The 27,190-nt window shown below is 40.5% G+C and overlaps 1 protein-coding gene across 2 annotated transcripts in view; it reads right to left on the bottom strand.

Moving 5' to 3' along the window:
- rad18 (RAD18 E3 ubiquitin protein ligase) overlaps window positions 1-27,190 on the bottom strand; it is a 287,902-nt gene that overhangs the window by 12,269 nt on the left and 248,443 nt on the right. For both annotated transcript variants that reach the window (XM_087994505.1, XM_087994506.1), the window contains one exon: window positions 25,837-25,899. In XM_087994505.1, the coding sequence (XP_087850631.1) occupies window positions 25,837-25,899 (63 nt within the window). The remainder of the gene's footprint in view (window positions 1-25,836; window positions 25,900-27,190) is intronic.

The raw sequence follows: 27,190 nt of genomic DNA, 5'->3' as shown, positions 1-27,190 counted from the left end.
CGTCTCATGCCCTCTGAGAGGGGTTCTGAATGAGAGCCTGGATGTAGGAACCTTTCCAAAGATAACTTGAAATAAATTCTCATTCACGTCCTCCACGTCAACACATGCCCCATGTCTACTCTCAATGTCCTTGTATAGCTTCCATTCAACTCAGCACTCTGATGGCCATCCAGTATACACTCTGATATACTAGAGAAGAAATGAACCCTGTAGTAAGAGTGGCATAAGATTTCTTAAGGTTCTTTCTCTAGCATCCAGCCAGGCAAGCCCTCCAACTTTGCTTCAGTAACTCACAGTTCTGTACTCCACAGCTCAAGCATGGGTCTCACTGCATTCTTCCTTAGCAAAGTGACGTCGGGAAGCACACTTTGCTCCCGATGTCTCTCTCCTTGCTATAGTTCTGGAAACTTCAAAGCAATCACTGCTGATAGTATTAATCGTTGACTCCAGAGGCTTCCTAACAACAATCAAACCTTTCTGTAAGAAATCACAGATAGAAATTAAAGTAAATTATCTCCAAGTTTAAAGCTAACTTTGATCTGAAAAACATCTTACTACATTATGAACTCATTTACCATTTGCTTTGAAACCTTTGGTTGGGAATCTGTTCAAACTTGTTCATGACTTGTAGCTGTCACTGGTTAGGTCAGTATTTGTTGCCTACACTGAATTACCCAGAGAACAGTTAAGACTCGACCATACTGCTGAGTCTGGGGTCATTTGTGGGCCAGACCAGGCAAGGATTTCCTTCTTGTAAAGGATATTAGTGAAACAGATAGTTTTTTTATAGGTTGAATTTTCATACCAGATTTCTAGGGAATTCAAATTTCACCATTTGCCATGGAGGGATTCGAACTCTTGTTGCAGAACTTTACCTAGGTTTCTGGATTATTAACCCAATGACATTACCACTACACCACCAGTTCCCACTAAATGAATAACTCATATCTGAAATGGAGACAACCAGAATCCAACCAGACACAGTGAATCCATTATGAAGCTAAGAAACCATCATCTTTAAGATATCATCATTTGTCTTTTATATTATTTTTACACCTCCTTAACCTAACATTTGTACTCTTAAAATATTGAAATCATAACTGTTCTGACCAAGGTTGGTGCAGTGCGTTGTATCTCTTGGGTTCTGCTGCTTCACTGGTCACAATATATATTTCAATGTATTACCTAGTTACTGATATGGTCAGTTCTACACCTTATCCATATTATGGTTGGAGAGAAATGAGGGAAAGTCAGGGAAGATAATGGGACATGAATTGATGAGCAGATTCAGCAGCCAAGTGGCAAAGGAAATTTAATACGGGGTAGGTGGGAGGTGGAACATTGTGGCAGAAGGAATACAGAGGTAGCATAGATTTGAGGACACCATTCTACAGTGTGCAGATGCAGAGGGACTCTGAGATTCACAGCTCCAGACCTTTAAATTTGGCATTACATTGAGTGCACAATGAGAAAAACACATGGCATTTTGAATTTTTTAATGAATATAAAAGCAGGAACGTCAATCTGAATCTTCATAAATCCTGGCTAGATGACAACTAAAGTACTGCGTTAAGTTCTTGTTACTGTTCTTAAGGGACCATTTGAAGGCCAGTCAGACAACACAAACAAAGCTTACCAGAATGCTCCCAAAAATGAGGGAATTTACTTATACGGTTAGATTGGAGAAAAAGGAGACGAGAGGAGATTATATAGAGATATGTAAGATTATGGCAAGTTTAGATAAGTAGATAGAGAATAATTGTTCCCACTAGGTAATGAGACAGAGAACAGGGACAGCGATTTAAGATTTTGGGCAAGAGAAGCAAGGGGTTGTGCGGAAGATTTTTTTTTAAGGCAGCAAGTATTCATTTCTTACAAGAGTGAGACAATCAATGACTTAAAAAAGGAAAATGATTGGGTACACTGGACAAGTAAACTTGCAGGCTACAGAGCAGGAGACTGGATTCATCTGCAGAGAACAAGTATGGATGCAAGGGGCAAAATAGTGTCCATATGCTGTTGTGATGCTATGCCACTAAGTCTACTAAATGTACGATTATTTAAATTAAACAGATGAAAAAATACATTATATGTTGCAAATGGAATAAATTGCAACTAGCATTGTCATCATTTGATAGAATCATTTGTGGCAGAATAATTTCAAAATGTTTATATTTTATCTTAATTGTGAAACTAATTCATCCATTAGCAAAAGCTTCCCAGCATAATGGAAATACAACTGATCTTGAGCTGGATTTTGCTGCCTCGAGTTTTCCCCTCAGTGCATTTCACATTGCATTTTAATATTTATAACACAATGAAAGGGGGGTAGAGTGATCTAATGAAACAGTTCATCTTTCTGAATTGGAGGAAGTTCAAAACTAAATCTAACCTACTGAGTGTTTCCAAGCAGTTTCTGTTTTAATTTCATGTTTCAGTATCCACAGCACTGCTTTATTATTAATGTTTACTTTACTTCCCTTCTCTTCCAGGAATGTCCACCTAGTAGAAGTTCTCAGCAGCACAGCCTCCCTCATCTCAGAGGCATCCTGGCCCGCAGTTTCACTTCATCATACACCTCCTTGAGCACATTAGCTATCATGAAAATAGCTCAGAACCCCAATTAACTCAGCGTAATGTGATTTTTTTTGAAAGAAAGACACAAAGTCTAAAGATGAACAAGACTGCAACTCAATGGCTACAGAGGAATTATGGAACGTCACACTTGAAATGTGTCAAGTGACTTCAGACAGCAACATATCAAAGGGGGTAATGTCATTCAAAAACCTGAACTGAGATCTCCCATGGACTGTGTCAAACTTTTTTTTAATGTTACATGAGAATATCCATTAGCCATCTCTGCATGGTGTGGGTCAATTGGCAGTAAAGTCTATTTAGGATCGCTGAAAATAAATCAGCAGCAAATCCACAGTGAAGAAAACTGGACAGACACCCTTCAGCTAATTGCAGAACCTAAACTCTCCAAACAACTACCCAACTGCCAAAGACAGCATTACCGGAATCACTCAACTCAACAGCCACAATGTTTCACAATCTATTTGTCATGGAGAAGCCAAAGACGAATTTGTATAACCCTATCTTTTATTTTGTGGTTGCACTCCTCAATTTTAATTTTTATTACATTGTATTATCTTGAATTATTACAGCAAATAAACTCACTCTGTCTTCAATTCAATGAAGTCTGGTTATTTTGAAACATAAGTGGACTTGGGCTAGGGAAAAGCACCCACAAGGGAAGGAATCCTTGTTATATTAAACTCATTGTGCCCAAATGAGAGAAGGGTTGAGTGAAGAAGGGGAGCCAATTCATCACTCTTTGCCCAGGAGCACAATGAATTGGGGATCCTGATCCAGGAAGGGTCAGAACAAACCCTATCTCTTGCAAGCTTCAACTATCCTTGGATATACACGTCACTCAAAGTCTCTATCCATTCCTCCCCTTCGGTTTGGTCTGTTTTCAAGGCTCCATAAAATCTCACCCAGGCATGTTTTCACAATCCTTTTTTCACTTTCCTCACTGAACACAACAAATGGTCAGTAACTTTAGCTCCTTACTCACCTCCGAATGAATTCCAAGTTCCATATGATGTGTTCCACTGCTTTTTCTTTCACATCCAGTTTATTTTGGCCAGGAGGTTCTTACTTCAGTCTTCAGGATTCTCTTCCACCTGGACCCTTCCCTCTGACCTGTTGCCCTTTCATACTCAGGTCCTGTCTGTCATATCTTTTTTTTTAGTACATTAATGATGGATCAATCACCAACGCTTCCCTTTCCCTTTTTGACTTCTTGGTTTGTATTGTTACAGGCTGCCTACCAGTAAACCATTGACTCACACAGTTACTTTAACTATACACTGCTCTCTAAGGCTTCTTCTCCTTGCTCCCAGTTTCTCCATCACATTTACTTTGAATACACCACCTTCTATAAAGAGTGTTTCCGACCTTTCCCCATCTAAATTGAAGAATCCTCTCCTCTATGATCAACATGGCTCATGCTTGTTTTTGCACCTTCCCTTCCAACCCATCAGCCTCAAAGCATTATCCCTTTCAACCATTTCCAATCAAAAGAATAGGTACATATTAGGGAAGCTAAGTGCAATCTCTTTTGGAAGCAGATGACAGCTGTATGGCTCTTAATGAATGCGTTGCATGTACTTTCATGAAACAGAGGAACAAGGAAAGATATTATAACCAGGGAGGAGCAGCCTGAAATATTAAATGGAATTAACATAGGGAGGGAGGAAATATTAAGGGATGTGGGGAGAGTGCGGCTAAGTAGTGTTGAAATGCCCATCAGCCATGAATGAACAGCAGAGTGGACTCGATGGGCCGAATGGCCTTGCTTCCACTCCTATTTCTTATGGTCTTAAGCTGTTAAACAGCTCTGAAAATCCCCAGATTGGGTACAAATATGTTCAAGAGTGTAAAGGGAAGAGACAGTGTTATTTTCCAATTCTCTCTGGACACAGTTGTGATGCCAGAGGACTGGAGGTTGGGGCATTCATTGAAAAGGATAGCGAAAGCAATTACAGGCCAGTCAGATTAACCTCAAAAGCAGGAAAATAACTATTAAAAAGAAAAACTGCCTTGATGCTTTAAAAAATTATCACTTCCTTGAATATATTCAGTGATTTGGCCTCCATAGCCTTCTGTGGTAGAGGATTCAACAGGTTCACTATCCTTTGAGTGTAGATATTTTTCCTCTTCTCAATCTTAAATGGTCTACCCCATACCCTGAGTCTGTTGAGTCCCCAACTAGGAAAACATCCTCCCTGCATCTGGTCAGACTAGTCTTGTTAGGATTTTATACATTACAATCAGATTCCTTCTCATTCGACTAAACTCTAGTCAAGACTGGTCCAGTTGAACCAATCTCTCCTCTAAGGACAGTCCTTGCGTCTCTTGTATCAGCATAGTGAATCTCCACTGTACTCTCTCAACAGCAAATATATCCTAAGTATGGAGTCTAAAATTGCACATCATTCTCCAGGTGTGGTCCCATTTTGGCCCTGTATAACTGCAGTAGGACATTCCTACTTTTGAACTGAAATCCTCTTGCGACTTACCATTTGCCTTCCTGATTGCTTGCTGTACCTGCCTGTTTACTTTCATTGACTGATATACAAGGACACCCACATTCCTTTCTATATCCATACTTCCACAATTTAACACCATTTAAATAACACTTTTCCTTTCTATTTTTCATGCCAAAGTGTATAACTTTACATTTAGATTAATGTCAACAACATTCCCACGCTGGCTGAGGTTACCATGAAGGGGTCTCCTTCTCAACCTCTGCCTTCGTCTGAGGAGTGGTGACCCTCAGGCCCTCCATCACCAGTCGCGTCTTGGTAATAAGAGAGCAGCTCAATGGTCTGGTAAGACTATGACGACGTTGCTGCACCTGCCATGTCTTTCCCCATTCTCTCAACTTGTCTAAATCACCTTGAAGTCTTCTTGCATATTCCTCACAACCCCATCCAGTTTTGTGTTATTTGCAAATCTGGAAATGTTACATTTGGTTTCAACATGAAGATCATTTATATATAATATGAATAGTAATCTTCCAGGAATCCTTAAATTCTGGAAAAAGTCCTGAAGACTGGAAAACTGCCAATGTAACGCACTTATACAAAAAGGGACGGAGACATAAAACAGGTAACCATAGGCCAGTTAGCTTAATGTCTGTCATTGAGAAAATGTTACAATCTATTATAAAAGCTAATCAGAGTATTTAGAAATGCATAATAAAATCAGAGTCAGCATGGAACCAAGAAAACAGTTCTTTGAGGAGTTAACAAGCAGGATAGATAAAGTGAAAACAATAGTTATAACAATATTTGAATTTCCAAAGGTGTTTGATAAGATACATGGGGCTACTTACTCAGAGCCCATGTAGTTGGGATAGTATATTTGCATAGAGTTAGCTAACTCGCAGAATACAGAGTTGGGATAAAGGAGGCATTTTTTTCAGAATGGCAATCTGTAACTAGTAGAGCATCACCGGATTCAGTCCTGGGGCCACAATTATTTACAATAAAAGTTAATACCTTGGAAATGGAAAGTGAATGTTCTATAGCCAAGTTTGAGGATGACACAAAAATAGGTGAGGAAGGCAACAGTGAAGATGATACAAAGAGTCTACACAGAGGCATACAGGCAGATTAAATGAGTGGGCAAAAATTTGGCAGATAAAATATAACATGGGAAAATGGGTTTATGCACTCTGGCAAGAAAAACAGAAGGGCTGAATAATGGGGAAAAACTGCAGAAAGCTCCAGCACAGAGGAGACATGATCAGATTATCAGGTCAGCCATGATCTCATTGAATGGTAGGGCAGATTCAATGGGCTGAATGGTCTTACTTCAGAAATATTCAAATACTCTGCTTCCCCTGCATTTTGAGGGAGAGAACCCCAAAAACAGACATCCCTCTGCAAGGGAAGAATTCTCTTTACTTTGGTCTTAAATGGGCTCACCAAATGCCATGTGGTGAAGCATAACCTTTCTACCTTCAAACTGCATTCTTCTTGCAACAAACCACAACATTCTGTCAGTTTTACTAATCATCTACTCTACTTGTATATGTACCTTCTGTGTTTTATGCATTCGGTCACACAAATCTGTCTGCATCTCAGACCTCTGCAATCTCTCACCGTTTAGACAAATATGTTTCTTTTTTAATAATTTCTGCTAAAATGGACAATTTCACATGTTCCCACAATAAGACAGACTTTTACTCACCCACTTAACCTACCTACATCTCTCTGTAGTCTCATGACCTCTTCACAGCTTATCTTTGTGTCATCAGTAAATTCAGCTACTACACCCTCAGCCCCCTGATACAAGCCATTTACACAAAGTGAACATGTTGAGGTCCCAGCAATGATCCCTGTGGTTAACCGCTTCTAATATTTTGCCAACCAGAAAATGATCCATTCGTACTCAGTTTCCTGGTAGCTGACCAACTTACTATTCATGCTAACATGTTACACCCTACACCATGAGCTTTATTTTCCACATTACACTGCTGGAAATCTAAGCACAGTAAGTAAGTACACTTCAATACATGTCAGTTCTTCAAAGAACCCCAATAAATTGGTTAAATATGATTTCCCTTCCAGAAAACCATGTTGATTCATCGTGATTACCATGGATTTGTCTTATTTGTCCTGCTGTAATGTCTTTAAACTAGCTTCTAACAACGTGTCTACAACATACGTTAAGCTAACTGGCTTGTAGTTTCCTTCTTTCTATCTCTCTCCTTATTTCATTAAAAGAGCTACATTTGTTATTTTCAAATCTAAAGAAACTTTCCCCAAAACTTGGGAATTTTGGAAAATCAAAATCAACGCATTAATCACCTCAATAACCAATTCAATTAGTCTATCAGGATCCTCAGATTTGTAAGCCCACAGCTCTAATAATTTGATCTGTACCACTTTCCTGGTGATTAGAATTTTGAGCCTCTTCTACCCTTACATTTCCCAATTTAAGGGTAGAAGCTCATTTCCAGAATGTTACTTGTATCCTCTGTACCAAAGACCAATGCGGAATAGCTGTCTCATTCATCTACAGTCTCCTTATTCTATTTTGCAATTATCCAGAATCACATTCTATAGGGTCATTGCTCACTTTGTTAACACCTTCCATCACCTATAGAGCTGAGCACCTCTTTCTCAAGATCAACGGGGGCTGGGCAATAAACGCTAGCCAAACCAGTGAAGCTAACATCCCCTGAATTAATAAATAAAACTCTTACCCCATTTGTTTTTACATTCCCAGCTAACTTTCTCTTGAACTCTGTTTTTAAAACTCTGAACTTATCCTCTGAACTGTCCCCCCATTTTTGTGCAATTACATCTCTTTCTTTATGTTTGACACTACCTGTTGTCTTTTAGTTAACTGTGGATAGAAAGGCATTCCTTTGGAATTCTTTCTTCCCATTGGAATGTAACTATTGCATGTTTTGACATATTCCATTAAATGCCTGCCACCTTTTCCTTTTTGCTCTATTATTAACATAATTAGCTAGTTCAGTTTAGCTGTCTCTGCTTTCAAGCCCTCATATTTGCCCTTATTTATAGTTAAAAATCTAAACTTGGACCCAATCTTCTCTCCCTAAAACTGAACATAAAATTCAATTATATTCTGATCACTACTACCTAGGGCACCTTAACAATGATGCAATTGATTTATATGATCTCACTGCACGAGACCTGATCTAGTACAGTCTGTTTTCTTTTTATGAACTAATTTAAGGTTACTGATTTTTTTTCTGCACCGCACAACAATCAACATACAGGAGTGTTCCCTCCGAGTTGGGGAACACTTCAGTAGTCCAGGACATTCAGCCTCGGACCTTCAGGTGACCATCCTTCAAGGTGGACTTCAGGACAGGCAGCAGAGAAAAGTGGCCAAGAAAATGTTCGGTACCCATAGGGAGGGCCTCAACCGAGACCTTGGGTTCAGGTCACATTACAGGTGACCACCGTTGCACTATACACACACACACAGATACTCCTACACACACGCGCGCACTCCTATACACACAGGCACTCCTATACACACATACACACGACACACATATACACAAATGCGCACACGGACACACACATACACAGACGCACACACAGACACCCACACACACCCTTACAGACACACACTCCCACATGTACCCCCCTCACAGACCTAAGACACTCTGCACTCACTACACACACACATACACTTTCTCACACTCACAACCCCCAACCCAGACAGACAGACAGACACAAAGACCCACATGCACACATATATTTTGTGGGGTGAATTTGTACTTGCAGGGTTACATTGTACTTTGCTCAAAAACTGCATGAATTCATGTAAAACTCGTTATCTCACTTTTTAGATTAGAATCAATCTAAACATCATGGCATAGACAGAGAACACAGGGGGCCAACACCTTCAACATATTGTCTAGCTATCACTATTGTTAACAGCTAACCCGAGAATGCAACTTTTTTTTAAAAAGTTTTTGTGATTTACACATGAAAGAAGTGAAACTATCATGGTATTCTAACAGATGAAAGGCTTAACAGACAATCAATTTTTCAATGTATAATTTCAGTTACATCACACTGTAAATTTTTGCTATAAATTCTGTGTTAGGATTGAGCCCTCCACTACCACCTGATGAAGGAGCGACGCTCCGAAAGCTGGTGTGCTTCCAATTAAACCTGTTGGACTATAACCTGGTGTTGTGTGATTTTTAACTTTGATTTTTTTTAGTCTATATGCAGATTAAAATCTGCCAGGATTATCACTATACCTTTCTATTACAGTCGAGTGCACACAATTTTGTTGCTTTTCGTCAGCCTGTACACCTCAAGAGTCATAGAGATGTACAGCACGGAAACAGACCCTTCAGTCCAACCCATCCATGCCGACCAGATATCCCAAACCAATCTAGTCCCACCTGCCAGCACCCGGCCCATGTCCCTCCAAACTCTTCCTATTATGATACTCATCCAGATGTCTTTTAAATGTTGAAACTGTACTAGCCTCCACCACTTCCTCTGGCAGCTAATTCCATACACATACCACCCTCTGCATGAAAAATCTGTCCCTTAGGTCATTTTATATCTTTCCTCTCTCACCCGAAACCTATGCCCTCTAGTTCTGGACTCCCCCACTCCAGGGAAGAGACTTTGTCTATTTATCCTATCCATGCCCCCTCATGATTTTATAAACCACTATAAGGTCACCCCTCAGCCTCCGACACTCCAGGGAAACTCTCCCATAAGCTGCTTCTTGCCTTTACTATTTCTCATTTCTACCCAATATGCTTGGGTTCTTGATCTAGGGGGATCCCTCTGTGTCATATTAATTAACAGAGCCACTCTTGCACTTTTTCATATCTTCTTGTCTTTCTTAAATTCAATGTACCCATCAATATCCAAGACCCAATCTATGGGTTATTTGGAAGGGTGATCTGATTGTACTTATTTACTTGCATTTACACTATCAATTCATCTGTCTTGTTTCAAATGCGATGTGCCAATGCCACTGTCCCAGGAACCGGACTGCACTTCATCCAGTCCAGTCTTTCAGCCACATATTCATTTCTCTCACCTTTATCTGCTCTGTGCCTATTTGCATGTGGCCCGGGTAATAATGCAAAGATTATTAACTTGGACATTGTGCATCTTAATGTGAAATCTAGCTCCTCACACTGACGATGCAGAACATCTTCGCTCTTTCTTACCTATGTTATCGGCACTCTGGTGCTGAGATGGCAACACCACTTGGATTCGTATTCTTTGCAGTAGAGTGCAACTTTAAGTCCCCTGACTTCACTGTGTCCTTCTACCACTACTTCCCTTTTTGCTTCTCCCATTTGAATGACTTCCTGTACCACGGTCAGTTAGCTTAACCATTCTGCTGCCCTCACTCTCATCCAAACAAGAGCTGTTGGCAATGCAAAGGCTGAGCATCCTAAACTCCTGCTCTCTGAATCCCCTTAGCTGCTACATGAATAGTCACATCTTCCTTTCCCTGACCAATAAGGACCATATTGTAAGAGGTGCTCTTACCTCCCAGAGTAAGACCATAAGACAAAGAAGCAGAATTAGACAGTCTTGCCCATCAAATCTGCTCCACTATTCAATCATAGCTGATGTTTCTCAATCCATTCTCCAGCCTTCTACCCACAATCTTTGATCCCCTTATCAATCGAGAACCTATCTATATCTGTCTTAAATACACTCAGTGACTTGGACTCTATAGTTTACTTTGGCAATGGGTTCCATAGATTCACCAATCTCTGGCTGAAGAAATTCTCCATTTCAATTCTAAAGGGTCATCCCTTTACTCTGAGGCTGTGCCTGTGGGTCTTAGTCTCTCCTATTAGCGGAAACATTTTCTCCACGTCCACTCTATCCAGGCCTCTCAGTATTCTGCAAGTTTCAATCAGATCCCCTGTCATTCTTCTAAACTGCATCAAATAACAGACCCAGTGTCCTCAACTGCTCCTCATATGACAAGCCCATCATTCCCAGGATCATTCCTGAGAGTCTACTCTGGACCTCCTCTAAAGCCAGCACATCTCTCCTTAGGTACAAGGCCCAAGAGAGCTCAATAATCCAAATACGCTCTGACCAGAGCCTTATATAGCCTCAGTGGTACATCTCTGCTCTTGTCCTCTCAAAATGAATGCTAACATTACATTTGTCTTCCTAACTGCCAACTGAACGTGCATGCAAACCTTAACAGAATCCTGAACTAAGACTCCCAAGTCCCTTTGTACTTCAGATTTCTGAAGCCTTTCTCCAGTTAGAAAACAGTCCATGCCAATTTTCTTCCTACCAAAGTGCATAACCTCAAACTTTCCCAAACTGTATACCATCTGCCACTTCTTTGCCCACTTACCTAGCATGTCCAAGTCTTTCTGCAACCTCTGTGCTTTCTCAACACCTGCCCCTTCCACCTATCTTTGAATAAAACATCCAAGTAAATCTCTCACTCCCTGATGTGATGCAGTGCCAGTGGATCAGTCTCCAGCTGATCAACCGAATTGAAGATGCTTGAACTCCAAAATCGTATGCAGATCTGCTTCGCCTGGATCACACTGGCATCCAGGAGCTCCAACCCTTATTTGTAATGAGGGAGGCTGCTCAGGCAAAGAATAAGGAAGCCCACACTCAAGACAGATAATCAACTTCTTTGATCTTTCATTTATTTTCTGCCTAATATTGATAGGCATTTGGATGTCTGAATGGAAGAGTGACTTAATGCTTTCAGACTAAGGACAGGGTTTTTAAACAGTGTAGTTTCCACTTAAGATAAAACTGAACAGTAATGTTTAAATAAGACTGGCACACACTGCAGTCTTAAGAGAACTACCATCAAGTGAAATAAAAGTACAGTGGATGCTGGAAATCTGAAGCAAAACACAAAGTGTTGCAGAAGCTCTGTGGTCTGGTAGCATCTGTGGAGAGATGTACAGAATTAATGTTTTGAGTGGAATATGACTTATGAAGAGTTCTGAGAAAGTGTAATTTCAGATTCCAAACGTTAACTCTGCTTCTTTCTCCAGAGATACTTCCAGACCTCTGCATTTCTCCAACACTGCCTGTTTTTATATCATCAATATCAACTCAAAGTGGCTACAGAATATTGGATCAGCACCAACATTTCTCATCTGTTTAAGCAAAGCAAAAATAAAAGTCTCAGCAATTCATTCACTGTCAAGTTTTGAAAAATGGATTTATTTAATGTTTTACTTCCACGAGAATGGTTTTGTGTGACCTACAAACTGAACAAGATAAAAGGCGGAATCTGTGCCTGAAATCCAACCATGGGGCAGCATGGTGGCTCAGTGGTTAGCACTGCTGCCTCACAGCGCCAGGGACCCAGGTTCGATTCCAGCCTCAGACCAACTCTCTGTAGAGTTTGCACATTCTCCCTGTGTCTACGTGGGTTTCCTCCAGTCCAAAGATATGAAGGTTAGATGGATTAGCCATGCTAAATTGCCCATAACCCTGAGGGATGAGTAAATCAGGTGCATTAGTCAGAGGTAAATTTAAGGTGATAGGGTGGGGGAATGTGTCTGGGTGGGATACTCTTTGGAGGGTCGGAATGGACTTGTTGGGCCAAATGGACTGTTTCTTCACTGTAGGGACTGTAGGGATTCTAACTTCTAAATGTAAGGTCAGTTTTCATGTGCAGAATATCCAAGGATGTTATAACAATCTTAAAATATGTGCAGCTACTGTACAATCTTACTGAATCAATTCCAAATTCAGAACTGAGTAGTGGAGCTCTATATGGAATTGTTTATGTGCCTTAATTTCCAGTCTTATCCAGGTCTGCAGGTTGAACATTTCCAACATGTCATGATCAAAGGGTCCTTTGTGTAATTGTTTGGAAATGAGTTCAGATATGAGTGGAGGTTCACAACAAAGAGCTGACATAAATCGGTAGCTGCTAATGCTCGAGATTCAACCTGGCTTTGTGACCATGAGAAATGAATGGAGATACAGCAAGAATAGTTAGCTGTCAATCTTAAATCTCAGAGCAGGCAGGTAGTTTGCGTTGTAGATTCAGGAGAGATTAGCTGTCTCCATGATACCTTGTTTGAAATTTTGTAAGGTGTAAACAAGTAATAATTGTGGTATGCTTTGCTTTATTGGTCAGAGTATTGAGTACAGGAGTTGGGAGGTCATGTGCCACTGTACAGGACATTGGTTAGGCCACTGTTGGAATATTGCGTGTAATTCTGGTCTCCTTCCTATCAGAAAGATGTTGCGAAACTTGAAAGGGTTCAGAAAAGATTTACAAGGATGTTGCCAGGGTTGGAGGATTTGAGCTATAGGGAGAGGCTGAACAGGCTGGACTGTTTTCCCTGGAGCATCGGAAGCTAAGGGGTGATCTTATAGAAGTTTACAAAATTATGAGGGGCATGGATAGGATAAATAGACCGAGTCTTTTCTCTGGAGTCGGGGAGTTCAGAACTCGGGGGCATAGGTTTAGGGTGAGAGGGGAAAGATATAAAAGAGATCTAAGGGGCAACTTTTTCACACAGAGGGTGGTGCGTGTATGGAATGAGCTGCCAAAGGAAGTGGTGGAGGTTAGTACAATCGCAACATTTAAAAGGCATCTGGATGGGTATATGAATAGGAAGGGATTAGAGGAATATGGGCCAAGTGCTGGCAGGTGGAACTAGATTAGGTTAGGATATCTGATTGGAATGGGCAAGTTGGACCACAGGATCTGTTTCCGTGCTGTACATTTCTCTGACTCTAATGATCAAAGAATCCGTGTGGAAGCAGCTCATTCGGCTCATCGACTGTCCGAACTGCATTCTGCCCAGCCCCACCGCCCCTCTACCCTCTCCTTATAACCTTGAATTTCCCACAGCTAATCCACCCAGCCTGCCCATCCTTGGGCGTTATGAACAACTTAGCACAGCCAATTCCCAAACTGCACATCTTTGGACTGCAGGAGAAAACTCACACAAACAGAATCTGTAAACTCCACACAGACAGTCGCCTGAGGCTGGAATTTGTTTTTTCTCTATGAATCTCATTCAAGGGAATGAGCCAAGAAAACATGTCCCATCAGCAGGGTGAAGTGCAGGCTACGGCTCGGTGATCCCCAGGCATGAAATGGTCTTGATATTTGACCAAAGAATTAATCTTTTAATTGCTTTTTTTTATATTTCAGTTGTGATCTGATAAATGGCATTTGATGAGTCTGAACAACTACTTCTGCTTCTGTGTTTCAGAAGCTTGCCATTACCAAATGCAGAGCGGAAAACATTGGCACAGACATAATGCTGAGATTCGCAACTGGGATAAACTGGCAGATCTCCAAGAAGACAATCACGGAATCTCAGTTCTGCAATCTGCAGTTTTAAAGCAGATGAATCACTCAGTGCCAAATTTATAGAAAGAGTTTGGTGTGTCAATTAGGAAAAAGTAATTCACGTTTTTTGCAGTCTAGCCAGCTGATCACTTCATTTCACTTCAAACTAATTCACGAAAATACTTTCTTTGTGAACATTAAAATTGTTGTATTCGCTAATGGATAAACCTATAACTGACTAACTATTAACCAGACCACCAGACTGTTGCCACTAACATAAAAACTGAATGGCTACACTTTGATTAAAGCTACAGTAAGTTGCTCGGAGCATTTATTTTTCTAAGTTTGACATCATGTCTGTGTTGCCTACATGAGGAGATGCAAAAATACTTAGAAGAGACAGCCAAATCTTTGAAAAATATGTCATGAATCATTGGAGCTATTATCTGAAATTTCCATCCAATACCCTTTATAGATGCAACATGCAATAGCAGTGTGCTCCTGCAAGACATATCAACTGTAGACAGTTGACTCTTAGTTCTAGTTGTATTTCAAGAAAACAGACAGTATGCTTTGATATGCTCAATGATTCATCACCGAATGGTTTTAATCAAAACGTATGTTGTATATTAATTTGAGGCTTACATTCATATTTGCTCAATGGTTCACTATATTAAAGGATGGAGGAGAAGCAATGAGGGTAGAGATAGGGTTATTCAAGGAATAATATACTCCCTGCTGCACACCATCTGTTGACTTGTGAGATGGTGGGGTTGTGAAAGAAAGAAGATCAAGAAAACTTTGCAGTGTATTTTTTCTTCTAAATCCTAAAAGACATCAAAAGCTGGTCTAGACAGTCATTTATATAGTGTTATTGGAATAAGGTCAAGTTCAACATACATAGTTCCAGTGTTGATGCAATCTATTGTGACTTAACATTAAAAAACTCTGTTGCCAAGGGATAATTATTGATTAGAGAAATTAGTGGGGGCTATTCTAACTAACTATTACTACATGCTGTATCAGCGTGGCATTTAGTATGATCAGGCAGTTTGAATAGTTTCCATTTATTGCAAGTCACAGGTGCTTAGATGAATGTTATTAGTAATGCTTCAACCTTCCACCTCCAAGGACAGCTGTTTTACATCCAAAGTGGGAACTTTAATCAAACCTTGAGGCACTGAAAGAAGGGATCGGACAACAATCTTTGCCTTCTCACTTAGAAACGGATAGCTTGTAACAGTGGATTTAAGGAGACCTTGCTCTCTTGTCAGTCAGGAAAGTCGAGATACTTCAGATTGAAGTAATGTCAAAAACAGGTCCAGTTTGTGCCCATTGGTTCAGGGATCCTTCACTTGGAGTCAGTTCCCATGGTGACAAGTGTGCTACTTACTGTATTACAATATGTGTAGCAGTAGCAAACAGACATAATTCATTGGAAGTCTGGGTGTTCATCAGTCTCATCTCAGTAGTGTTTTTCAGTCCACTTTCCAACAAGACAGAAGTGACATACATATCCTACATACAAGTAGTCTAATGTCTACTTCCCAATTTACATCATTATCTATTGGGCAAGAATGGTGTTCTCCAAATCATAGGAGTTTTGTCATCTGCTTCAAATAGTAACTGCTGAAATGGAATTGGAGACAGTACCCCGACTATTAAGACCTTTTTCTTAGGTTCACACATACACATTTCCACCGTAAAATGAAATAAAATAGTTCTCTATTCATAAAGTTGGGGCAGTTTTGTAATAACAAAGAAAACTAATCAGAGATTTGGTCAAGGTATTCCAAATTAATAAAAAGTTTGAACAGAGTAGTTTGACAAACATTAATTCCAGTGATCAAGATGACATGTGAAATACAAGAGATTTAGGAAAGAGAAAATAAAACAAATTTTATTAGGGGTTGTGTGGCTTCAAACGCACCAGGTGAAAGTGGGCATTGAAGATTAGAGTCAAGATTAGAGTGGTGCTGGAAAAGCACAGCAGGTCAGGCAGCATCCGAGGCGCAGGAAAATCGACATTTCGGGCAAAAACCCTTCATCCTGAATGCCTTCATTCCTGATGAAGGGCTTTTGCCTGAAGCATCGATTTTCCTGCTCCTCGGATGCTGCCTGACCTGCTGTGCTTTTCCAGCACCACTGCAAATGCACCAGATTTAGTGCTTGAAGCAAAAACACTGTGAAATTAAGTACATGTATAATAACAAACTTGTATTGATATAAAACCTTTAACATGCTGAAATGTATGGAAATATTACAGCGACATTATAAAACAAAATATGGCACTTAGCAATGCTAGTAGGTATCAAGGGAGATAAACAAAAGTATAGTGTGAAGGAGGTATGTTTTAAGTAACACACTGAAGGAGGAAAGTGAGATAGAGAGAAAAATTTATGGAGAGAATTTCAGAGTTTATAATCTGATGACATGTCCACAAACGACAGGAATTAAAATCAGGGAAGCTCACAAAACAGGAATTTGAAAAACACAGAAATCTTATGAGGATCGTAGGGCTGGAGGAGAGGAGGAACTAGGCCGTGGAGGGATTTGAAAACCAGGATAAAAATTGAGGCACTATTAAACCAGGAGCTGGAGTACGTCAGTGGGAACAGGAGTGACAGAGGACTGGCAATTGGTGCAAGTTAGGACACTGGTAGAAGAGTTTTGGATATCCATATGGATAGAAGCTAAAAGGTACTGCAAGTTTGTAAAAGGAAAACTGGGGATGGGGGAAGAGGGAAGGGTATGGGAACAGAGCAGGCATGCAGGATTTTGATTGCTGCATATATGAAAGGTAAATGTCAATGCAGACACACTGGATGGAATGGAATCATTTAGTGTTGTAAATCTCAGTATATAAGTTCACACACAATTCACTGGTGGCATAGTGGTTAGCACTGCTGCCTCACAGTGGCAGGGATCTGGGTTCAATTACACCCTCAGGTAACTGGCTGAGTGAAGTTTGCACATTCTCTCTGTATCTGCGTGGGTTTCCTCTGGGTACTCTGGGCTCCTCCCACAGTCCAAAGATCGGCAGGTTAGGTAGATTGGCCATGCTAATTTGTTACACTGTTTGGCATTGGAGATAGGGCTGAATTTTAAAAACAAATAGAGTTTTGACTTTCAATCACTATCCTGTAACTCCAGGTCTGGATATTTGCACTGAGTGCAGGGTAGTACTTGCTGACATTGTCAAGATTTATATGTAGAGAAAGCGGATTCAATCTGTTAGAGTTAAGACTCCAATTTAATCAATGTTGTCAGGGAGGAGACCAAACAGGCGGGAAACTGAGGGAGAAAACAAAACCAAATTCAATTCATCTCACAAATGCTTCTATTAAATTTTTAAAGTCTGCAGATTGCACCATTAAAATTAAACCCTTGGTGTAGAGCATCAGCACAAATAATACCTGCTATGAGCAACAAATAAGCCTGAAGCAACTTCAAAATATCACAACAGGCTATTATACAATGGATATCATGAACTGCAATTTTACATTGGCTTTTTTTTTATAAAGGAACACAATTAATTTCAGTCAAGATAATGACTTGTAAACGCGAGGTATTATAACCTACATCAAAACTTTGAAAGCAATAAAAACAGAAGGAATTTCTGGTCAGCCAAATGATTGGAGCTTCTACCATCACTATCCATTGCACCAGGACGGGTGTGTGAGTATGAGTGTGAGTGAATGTGAGTGTGAGAGAGAGAGTGAGTGAGTGCAAGTGAGTGTGAGTGCCCTGTCCTCCAACAAAAGAATGGAAGAACATCACCCCAATATTATACTGTAGCTGGCAATCGAAATCACACAACTCGTGTCCAGTAACATCTGCTGAAAATACACAAAAATGCTGACCATTAAGAACCAGACTGGACTCCACTCCAATTTACTCCATGTCTAAATAGCTCACCAACAGCTGAAATAGCTGCAAAATTTACACCAGCTTTAACATCACAGGCGGTTGGCACCACATCCACAAACGCTCAGTAGCAGCAGTATGTACTATCTACAGAATGTACTGCAGAAATTCACCAAAAATCTTCAGACAGCATCCTCCAAACCCACAACCATTTCCATCTGGAAGGACAAGCAGCAGGTACATGGGAACACCACCACCACTTGCAAGTTTCCCTCCAAGCTACCTACTATCCTGACTTGGAAATATATTAGAACTAGATTTTATTGTCACGTGTACTCAAGTACAGGAGTACAGTGAAACGTGTACAAAGTCATCATTCTCCAAGATTTATGATAGAAAAGACAAAATTAAAAACAAAAGGAGAAATAAGGGAAGCAGAGCCAAAGAGAAAGGAATGGTCCAGATCACTCCTGCCGCCTCCACCATGAGTCCTGAGACACCATGAAGCCACTGGCTTACTGCCAAAAAAGTAAAGCTCTAAGGTTTTGTTTTATTGTCTGTGAATACTCAGATGCAACGGGTCCCTGTGTGTAACCCCGCTAGACTGTTGGAATGTCACTGCCTCTGTCGTCAGGCACCTGGGCCTAGCCACGGCCTGAAGTCTTGTTTCAGCTTGCGTGTCTGGACCAGTGACTACAGTCATAATCATAGAAATGTACAGCACAGAAACAGACCCCTCGGTCCAACTCGTCCATGCACACCAGATATCCCAACCCAAGCTAGCCCCACCTGTCAGCACCCGGCCCATATCCCTTCAAGCCCTTCCTATTCATATACCCATCCAAATGCCTTTTAAATGTTGCAATTGTACCAGCCTCCACCACTTCCTCTGGCAACTCATTCCATACACGTACCACCCTCTGCGTGAAACAGTTGCCCCATAGGTCTCTTTTATATCTTTCCCCTCTCATCCTAAACCTATGCCCTCTAGTTCTACACTCCCCCACTCCATGGAAAAGATTTTGTCTATTTATCCTATCCATACCCCTCATGATTTTAAAAATCTCTATAAGGTTACCCCTCAGCCTCCAACACTCCAGGGAAAACAGCCCCAGCCTGTTCAACCTCTCCCTATAGCTCAATCCTCCAACCCTGGCAACATCCTTGTAAATCTTTTCTGAACCCTTTCAAGTTTCACAATATCTTTCTGATTGGAAGGAGACCAGAATTGCATGCAGCTTTGACAAAGTGTCAGTTAGACTCGAAACATCAGCTCTTTTCTCTCCTTACAGATGCTGCCAGACTTGCTGAGATTTTCCAGCATTTTCTCTTTTTTGGTTTCAGATTCCAGCATCCGCAGTAATTTGCTTTTATGCAATATTCCAACAGTGGCCTAACCAATGTCCTGTACTGCCGCAAAATGACCTCCCAACTCTTGTACTCAATACTCTGACCAAAAAAGGAAAACATACCAAATGTCTTCTTCACTATCCTATCTACCTGCGACTCCAGTTTCAAGAAGCTATGAACCTGCACTCCAAGCTCTATTTGCTCAGCGATATAGAGAAGACTGCAATGGGAGCACCAGATACAGTAAAGTAGGTGAACCACTGTCTCACTTGGAAAGATTGTTTGCAGCCCTGGATGGAGGTGAGGGGTGTGATGTATTGGCAGGTTTTGTATCTTTTCCAGTGGCAGGGGAAAGTACCTGCCGCTTCGGTTGGGGGGAGGGGGGTGGGTTTGGGTGTTGGTGTGGAGAGATGGGACGAACCAAGGATCGGCAGAGGCAACGGTCCTTACGCAAGGCAGAGAGGGGTGGGGAGGGGAAGATGTATATTCACAATTATCTTTTGTCTGAGGTTATGATTTGTGATCACTTGCTATGGTACAGCTATGGTATCTGAACAATGCACAATAAGGAAGGATTCAACTTGTTAATTCTGCATATAAACTGCAAGGAAAATCTATAACATGGTCACGTGGGAAACACTGAAGGTAGGTAAAGAGGTAAAAGAGAGAATACACGGTCAGCAGGGAGAATACAGAGAGATAAGGATAGAAGTGAAAAGAAAAATCGGAGGGTCGGTGTGGACTGGTTGGGTCGAAGGGCTTGTTTCCACACTGTAGAGAATCTAATTTAAAAAAATCAATCAGGAAAGCAAAAACTTACCTATGAAATTAAATTCTCAAGGAACATACAATAATCAAATATTTATCAGATACATGAATGAAAAATGATAACTGTTATCAGAATAGAGGCTAAAAAAGGATAAAATCACAGACATCATGGATGGATTGCATCTATGCATTTTAAAAGAATTCAGGCTAGATACAGACAGGGGCACAATCACACATACTTAATGACACATTAGAAGGTCGAATGGTAGAGCTCAGAGGGCTACTAACATTATACCAAATTTAAAAAGAACAAGACAGAAAAAGTGGAAAGAAAAAAAGAGAAAAAGTGCAGAGAATAACTAAAGGAAGTGTGAGAAAGCTAACAGAATCCCTCCTAAAGCAGTAAACAGTAAAACAAAAATAATGAATAGTCAGCATGGATTTTGAAGGGAGAGTCTTGCTTGAGCAACTTCGTTGTCTTTACTGACGCTTCAAAAAAAATCAATGATTAAAGTAATGCAGTGCCTTAACCATTACGAAGAGTCGTACCAGCTGACTCTGTTTCTCTCTCCACACACTGCCAGACCTATTGAGTTTCTCTAGCATTTTCTTTATATATTTCAGATCTCCAGCATAAGAAGTATTTTGTTTTTATATTATGTCTAACACCGGAATAAGGCTATGATTGGGTTTCACTGCCGAACACCAAGGCTGGTAATTAAACAAAAATGTATTTTTCTTCTCAATTCACACTTTGGTTATATTTCTCCAATTTCTATCACTGATGCTGATATCAATTACTAGTAATGAATGATATCTATTTGAGAATATTAAAGAAAGGAATAAATGTTACATTTAGTTAGGAATGAAATTCAATTTACAAGGGTGATCAAACTATGAAATATATTCTATTATCTTGTATATGCACACAATATTTCATTTTGAAATGCTGACGATAATGAAATAATGAGAACCAATGAAATAAAACACTTTGTATGGTCAATAATACTGACAACTAATGTTTTTCCATGCAATTCTTCCATCGACAGACATAGACATAAATCACACCAAATCGATTCAAAATACCCAGAAACAGTGACTATGATTGGAAAAACAAACTGTAACAAACATGCAGCACGGTGGCTCAGTGGTTAGTACTGCTGCCTCATGGCGCCAGGGACCTGGGTTCAATTCCAGCCTCGGGTGACTGTGTGGAGTTTGCACAATCTCCCTCTTTCTGCGTGGGTTTTCTCTGGGTGCTCTGGTTTCCTCCCACAATCCAAAGATGTGCAGGTTAGGTGAACTGGCCATTCTAAATTGCCCACTGTATTCAGGGATATGTAGGTGCATTAGTCAGGGGTAAATGTAGGGTATTGGGGAATGTGTTTGGGTGGGAAACTCTTCAGAGGGTTGGTGTGGACTTATTGGGCCGAAGGGCCTGTTTCCAAACTGTAAGGATTTTACATTAAAAAAAAGTCTGCTTATATCTGGTAACTACAAGTAAGCCATTGGGGACATAAAAGCATTTACGCAATGTACAGATTCCCTGTCAATTGCTCAGTCAATGCTGATGAAAAGTCATCAAAATGAAACTTTAGTTTTGCACTGCTGCCTGCACATGCTGCTTATTTTCAGCCTGAAAGGTCACAGAGTCATATGTGGGGTGTGTGTGTGTGACCTTTTAGAGGTTTACAAAATCACAAGGGGTATGGAAAGGGTAAAAAGACAAGGTCTTTTCTCTGGGATGGGTGAATCCAGAACTAGTGGGTCTAGGTTTAGGGTGAGAGGGGAAAGATTTAAAAAGGTCCTAATGGGCAACTTTTTCACACAGAGGGATGTACATGTATGGAATGAGCTGCCAGAGGAGGTGGTGGAGGCTGGTTCAATTACAACATTTAAAAGGCAGCTGGATGGGTACATGAATAGGAAGGGTTTGGAGGAATATAGGCCAAATGCTGGTAAACGGGACTGGATTAATTTAAGTTGGACCAAAGGGCTCTGTTTCCATGCTGTACATCTCTATGACTCTATGTACAGCACAAAAACAGACCCTTCAGTCCAACTTGTCCACATTGACCAGATATCCTAAATTAGCCCAGTCCCATTTGCTAGCATTTGGCCCATATCTCTCTTAACTCTTTCTATTCATAACCTATTCAGATGTCTTTTAAATGCGGTAATTGTACCTGCCTCCACCACTTTCTCTGGTATCTCATTCCATGCATGCACTTTCCCCTCTCACCTTAAACCTATGCCCTCTATATTAGGACTACCCTACCCCGAGGATATGACGTTGGCTATTCACCCTATCCATGCCCCTCACGATTGTATAAAAGTTCTATAAGGTCACCTCTCAGCCTCCAACGGTGCTGGGAAAATAGCCTCAGCCTATTCAGCCTCTCCTTATAGCTCAAATCCTCCAACCCTGGCAACATTCTTGTAAATCATTTCTGAACTTTTCACAACATCCTTCCTGCAGTATTCCAAAAGGGGCCTATGAAATTCTGTGACGTGCATATCACCGAAGCATTTAAACGTGAAGGAGAAAGGCCAGAAGGGTTACTGGACCCGAAATGTTAACTCTGCTTCTCAGCAAAGATGCTGCCAGACCTGCTGAGTTTCTTCAGCAACTTTCCTTGTTTTATAAATCTGTGTAGAATGTTTCTGCTACTAACACCACCAAATTCACCCCAGATCCCCACTTTATGTTGATCTTGGATTTAAGCAATAATTCGTTAAAACAAATTAAGGACTATCATGGCACATGTTAATGCATGGAAGAGTTTTATCATCATTAGATCCTGAACAGTCTGCCGATCTACAAAATACGATCTCTTGCAAGTGTGACGATTTAGGGCAATATGGTGGCTCAGTTGTTAGCACTGCTGCCTCACAGTGCCAGGGAATCAGGTTCAATTCCACCCTTGGGCGACTGACTCCGTAGTGTTTACACATTCTCCCTGTGTCTGCATGGGTTTCCCCTGAGTGCTCCAGTTTCCTCCCACAGTCCAAAGATGTGCAGATTGGATGGATTAGCCATGCTAAATTGTCCTTTGTGTCCATGGATGTGTAGGCTAAGTGGATTAGCCATGGAATATGAGTTAAGGGGATGGGTCCGGGTGGGATGCTCACTGGAGGGTCAGTGTGGACTCGATAAGTTGACTGGCCTGCTTCCACACTGTAGGGATTCTATCATTCTATTTTAAAAAGACCAATTTATTGTTTTAGAAACTTCCAAATTCTTAAGCACTCTGTATACAATTTATAACTTAATACGAAAGTGATGATCTATATGCACCAAACTGCGTGAAAAACAAGGAGAGGTAACACAGAGTCTGAAATCTGGAATCGGCTTTGATAAAAGCAAGAATGAATTCCTGAGTGCGACTAGTTTCAGTGCTGCCTGTCTGAATATACAGTTTACATTTCAGCAAAGAAATCACAATGCTTTCTTCAAGGCATCAGCTTTCCATAATTTTGTTCTGCTGGACTGCACTTCCCATGTGAAAAACACTCTTCAGACAATGAAGAGCTGTTTCTGTCGTAAAGTAAAAAACACAGGACTTGGGGAAGATTTCTCTGAGAATCACGATATAGGATCGTCAGCCTGAATGAATGAACTACTTCAATTTGATTTCTTCTAATGTTGCAGCTCCTCCTGAGTACTGCACTGGTATTAGCATAGATACACGGTCCAGTCTCAAGAGTTTACTTGAACTCAGCAATTTCTGACTCTGAGGTGAGAGTGCTACTGACTGAACCAAGGCTGAGACCATACCATAAGTTAGATTAAATCTCTTAGGTATACTTTTAGCAAGCAAGTAGGAAGAGCAGAAAACTAACAAGGTGACTAAAGGAGGGAATGGTAAGTACCTCATTATCATCATGAACTTCAAACAGTATTCCTACTTCCTACTGACTTCTAGGTTGTGTGGATAATGACAGGTCTCAAACAGACAAAAGACAATTTCACATCCTCAGCAAAATTGTTCAGCAGTTTTTCCACCGCACGGAAATTCCAAAGATCTAATTTCTGACCAGACATCCTTTAGCAAATGCCTATTGTAAATGATTGACTTTGTTGTACAATTAGTCATGAAGCAGACAATATTGTTCTTTTTTTTAAAAAAGAATGTTTAACAGCAGTACAGCTGCAAAGACTGTCTGGTTCAATGAACTCATTCCCTCCAAAAAGCATCAGACCTGCCATTCAACTCCCTCCACTTTGTGAAAGAGATGCTAATCTCCAAATGGATAGAATTTCATTCAATTACTAATTCTGTGGAGGAATGAGACTTGTCTGATCACTAACCTTGTTGTTTTCCAGATTCTTCAACAAGAATCCATTACAAAAAATTGGACTCAAAAAGGAAACTAATAAACACACAAGAGGGGGTCAACAATAATGGAAGCTTTGGAAAACTGCCTTACTAAACATGGAGCTTAATGCGCTTGACAAAACCTCTTAACCAGAACAGTGACACGAACAGAGCAGGTCCAGCCATCTATTCAAAAGTTGAAATCGACCAATTCCTACTGAGAAAGGCAGGATTGCCAACATTCTTTTCTTCCCACTATCCCCTGCTATCCCCCAGCTCCAGACAGAATTTCACCTCTCCCCAGCAATGATGTAGAATTGTACTTCAGCGATGAAGTGCACAACAGCTGATTTTTAAAAAAAAAAATTATTATTCAGTGGGAGCAGAAAGCTTCTGTGATTTCCTCCAAACCCCATCTTCGATTTAATTTTAACATCAGCAAAACGCAGCAACTGGGATCATTTTTGGTTTCCCAGGCCACGTGGCTGCAGTCTGCTGTCATCACTGCAGGCTTGGGTTGCTCATGGACATGGCGCAGTATCTCTCTCTGCCGCCCTTCAGAATATTTACACTCTGTTACAAACATTCTCCCTGCTCGTGACTTCTTCTCGAATGGGTGAACGAAGATGCTGGGCCCGGTGATGAATAGTGAGTCCTATAACTCATCAGAGGCTCCCCAATTAGACATATGATTCATGACAATCCCTGTTGTAGCAGCAATGTGATTTTTATCATTAGGTCCCACCTTGACCTCTCTCTCCTGGCACAGTTTGTTTCGTTGAGCACCTCAAATGCATTCCGAGATTACAAATTTTTTTGCCCACCTTCCATCCAACCTTCTTCAAGAACTCCACCTTCAGTGTCTGTACTGTAACTCACCATTCTTTGTTTGCCCACAGTCTCCTGCTAAACATATTATAAGAAGCTAAGCTCTTATTGGGATTAGAATGATACTGCACAGGTCAAGAAGCTGAATCATTAAAGAACAAATTTAAAATCTGTGTACAGAATATTTAGCTGGCAGGGTTTAAACATCAGCTGACGCACCAGGAGGTATTTCAGAGAACATTTTGCTGAAATTATTCCGAATGAATAAAGGAAAGCTGGGGGACGCAAGTTGAAAATGAAAAGCAATTTTATCTGTGAAATGCCAAAATATTGTACTCACATGTTTGGCAAGTCTGCAGGTTCCTGGGAATACTCAGGATCTCTACATATATCAGAGATGGAGCTGTACAAAGAGAACAAAGGGTTTGAATGAAAATTCTGAAACAAGTTAAATACATTCATACTTTGGAGAAACCTGACCAAGATACCAAATGAGCTAAACAGTGATGTGTATCCAAATAGCAACAGTAATTGGCAGCAATTTGCTTTTCACTACTAAATGAGAATAAAACACTAATAATGTAATGTGATTTACCATGGAAATGGTGGCAATAAGATAAACAGGATCCAACATCGGATTCAATCAAAAAGATGGCAGGCATCAAATTACTGCTCGAAACACAGTCAATCCTTTGCTATATTCTGCACATATTTAATCTTTCAATTTCTTTTATTCATTCAGGGAATATGGGCTTTGCTGTCTGACCAAGTGTTTATTGTTAATTCCTAATTATCCTTGAGAAAGTGGTGGTGAACTGCCATTTTGACCTGCTGTCGTCCACTTCTGGACACACAAAGAGGTTACAAGAATAAGTCACTCAGTCCTTTCAGCTTGCTCTTTCATTCAATAAGATCACAATAATCCAGCCAATCTTCTATGCATGTCAACATGTTACCTCCAAACCACAGGCTTTTATTTTCCACAATAACCTTTGACATGGCACCTTATTGTCCAGAAATCTAAGTATGATATGCCAACTCGTTCCTTTTTATCTAACAACATAAGTAACTTTTTCAAAGAACTCCAATATAGTAGTTAAGCATGATTTCCATTTGACAAAACCCTGCTGGGTGTGCCTGATTAACCTGAACTTATCTAGGTGCCCTGTTACAGTGCCTCTAATAATAGCTTCTCATATGTTCCCTATGACAGATGTTAAGTGAACTGACCTGTAGTTCCCTGCCTCTCTCTCGTTTTAGAAAGAAGGTGTTACATTAGCTATTTTCCAATCTAAAGAAATTCTCCCTGAATCCAATCAGTTTTGGAAAATCAAAACTAAAGCATCAACTGTCACAAAAACCAAACAAAGAACTGCAGATACTTGAGATTTGAAACAAAAACAGAATTTGCTGGTGAAACTCAGCAATATTTGTGGGGAGAAAGCAGAGTTAAAGTTTCACGTCTGGTGACTCCTCATCAGAACATCAGAATTCTGTTTTTGCATCAAGTATCACACTATCTACTTCTTGAGACCGTAGGATGAAACCCATCAGGACTGGGAGCTCGTCAATTTACTCAGTACCACATCCTTGTTAGTTGAAATCTTCTTGAGTTCGTCCCTGCCTTTCAATTCCTGATTTACAGCTATTCTCTCTCATGAAGATAGAAACAAAATTCTGTTTAATTCATCCAC

Source organism: Chiloscyllium plagiosum, unplaced genomic scaffold (assembly GCF_037043375.1).
Source record: "Chiloscyllium plagiosum isolate Xiang-an unplaced genomic scaffold, Cpla_swu_hap1 HiC_scaffold_14, whole genome shotgun sequence".
In the NCBI taxonomy this organism is placed as follows: Eukaryota; Metazoa; Chordata; class Chondrichthyes; order Orectolobiformes; family Hemiscylliidae; genus Chiloscyllium; species Chiloscyllium plagiosum.
The sequence above is the reverse complement of the archived record's forward strand: the minus strand, read 5'-3'. Positions and strand labels throughout refer to the sequence as shown.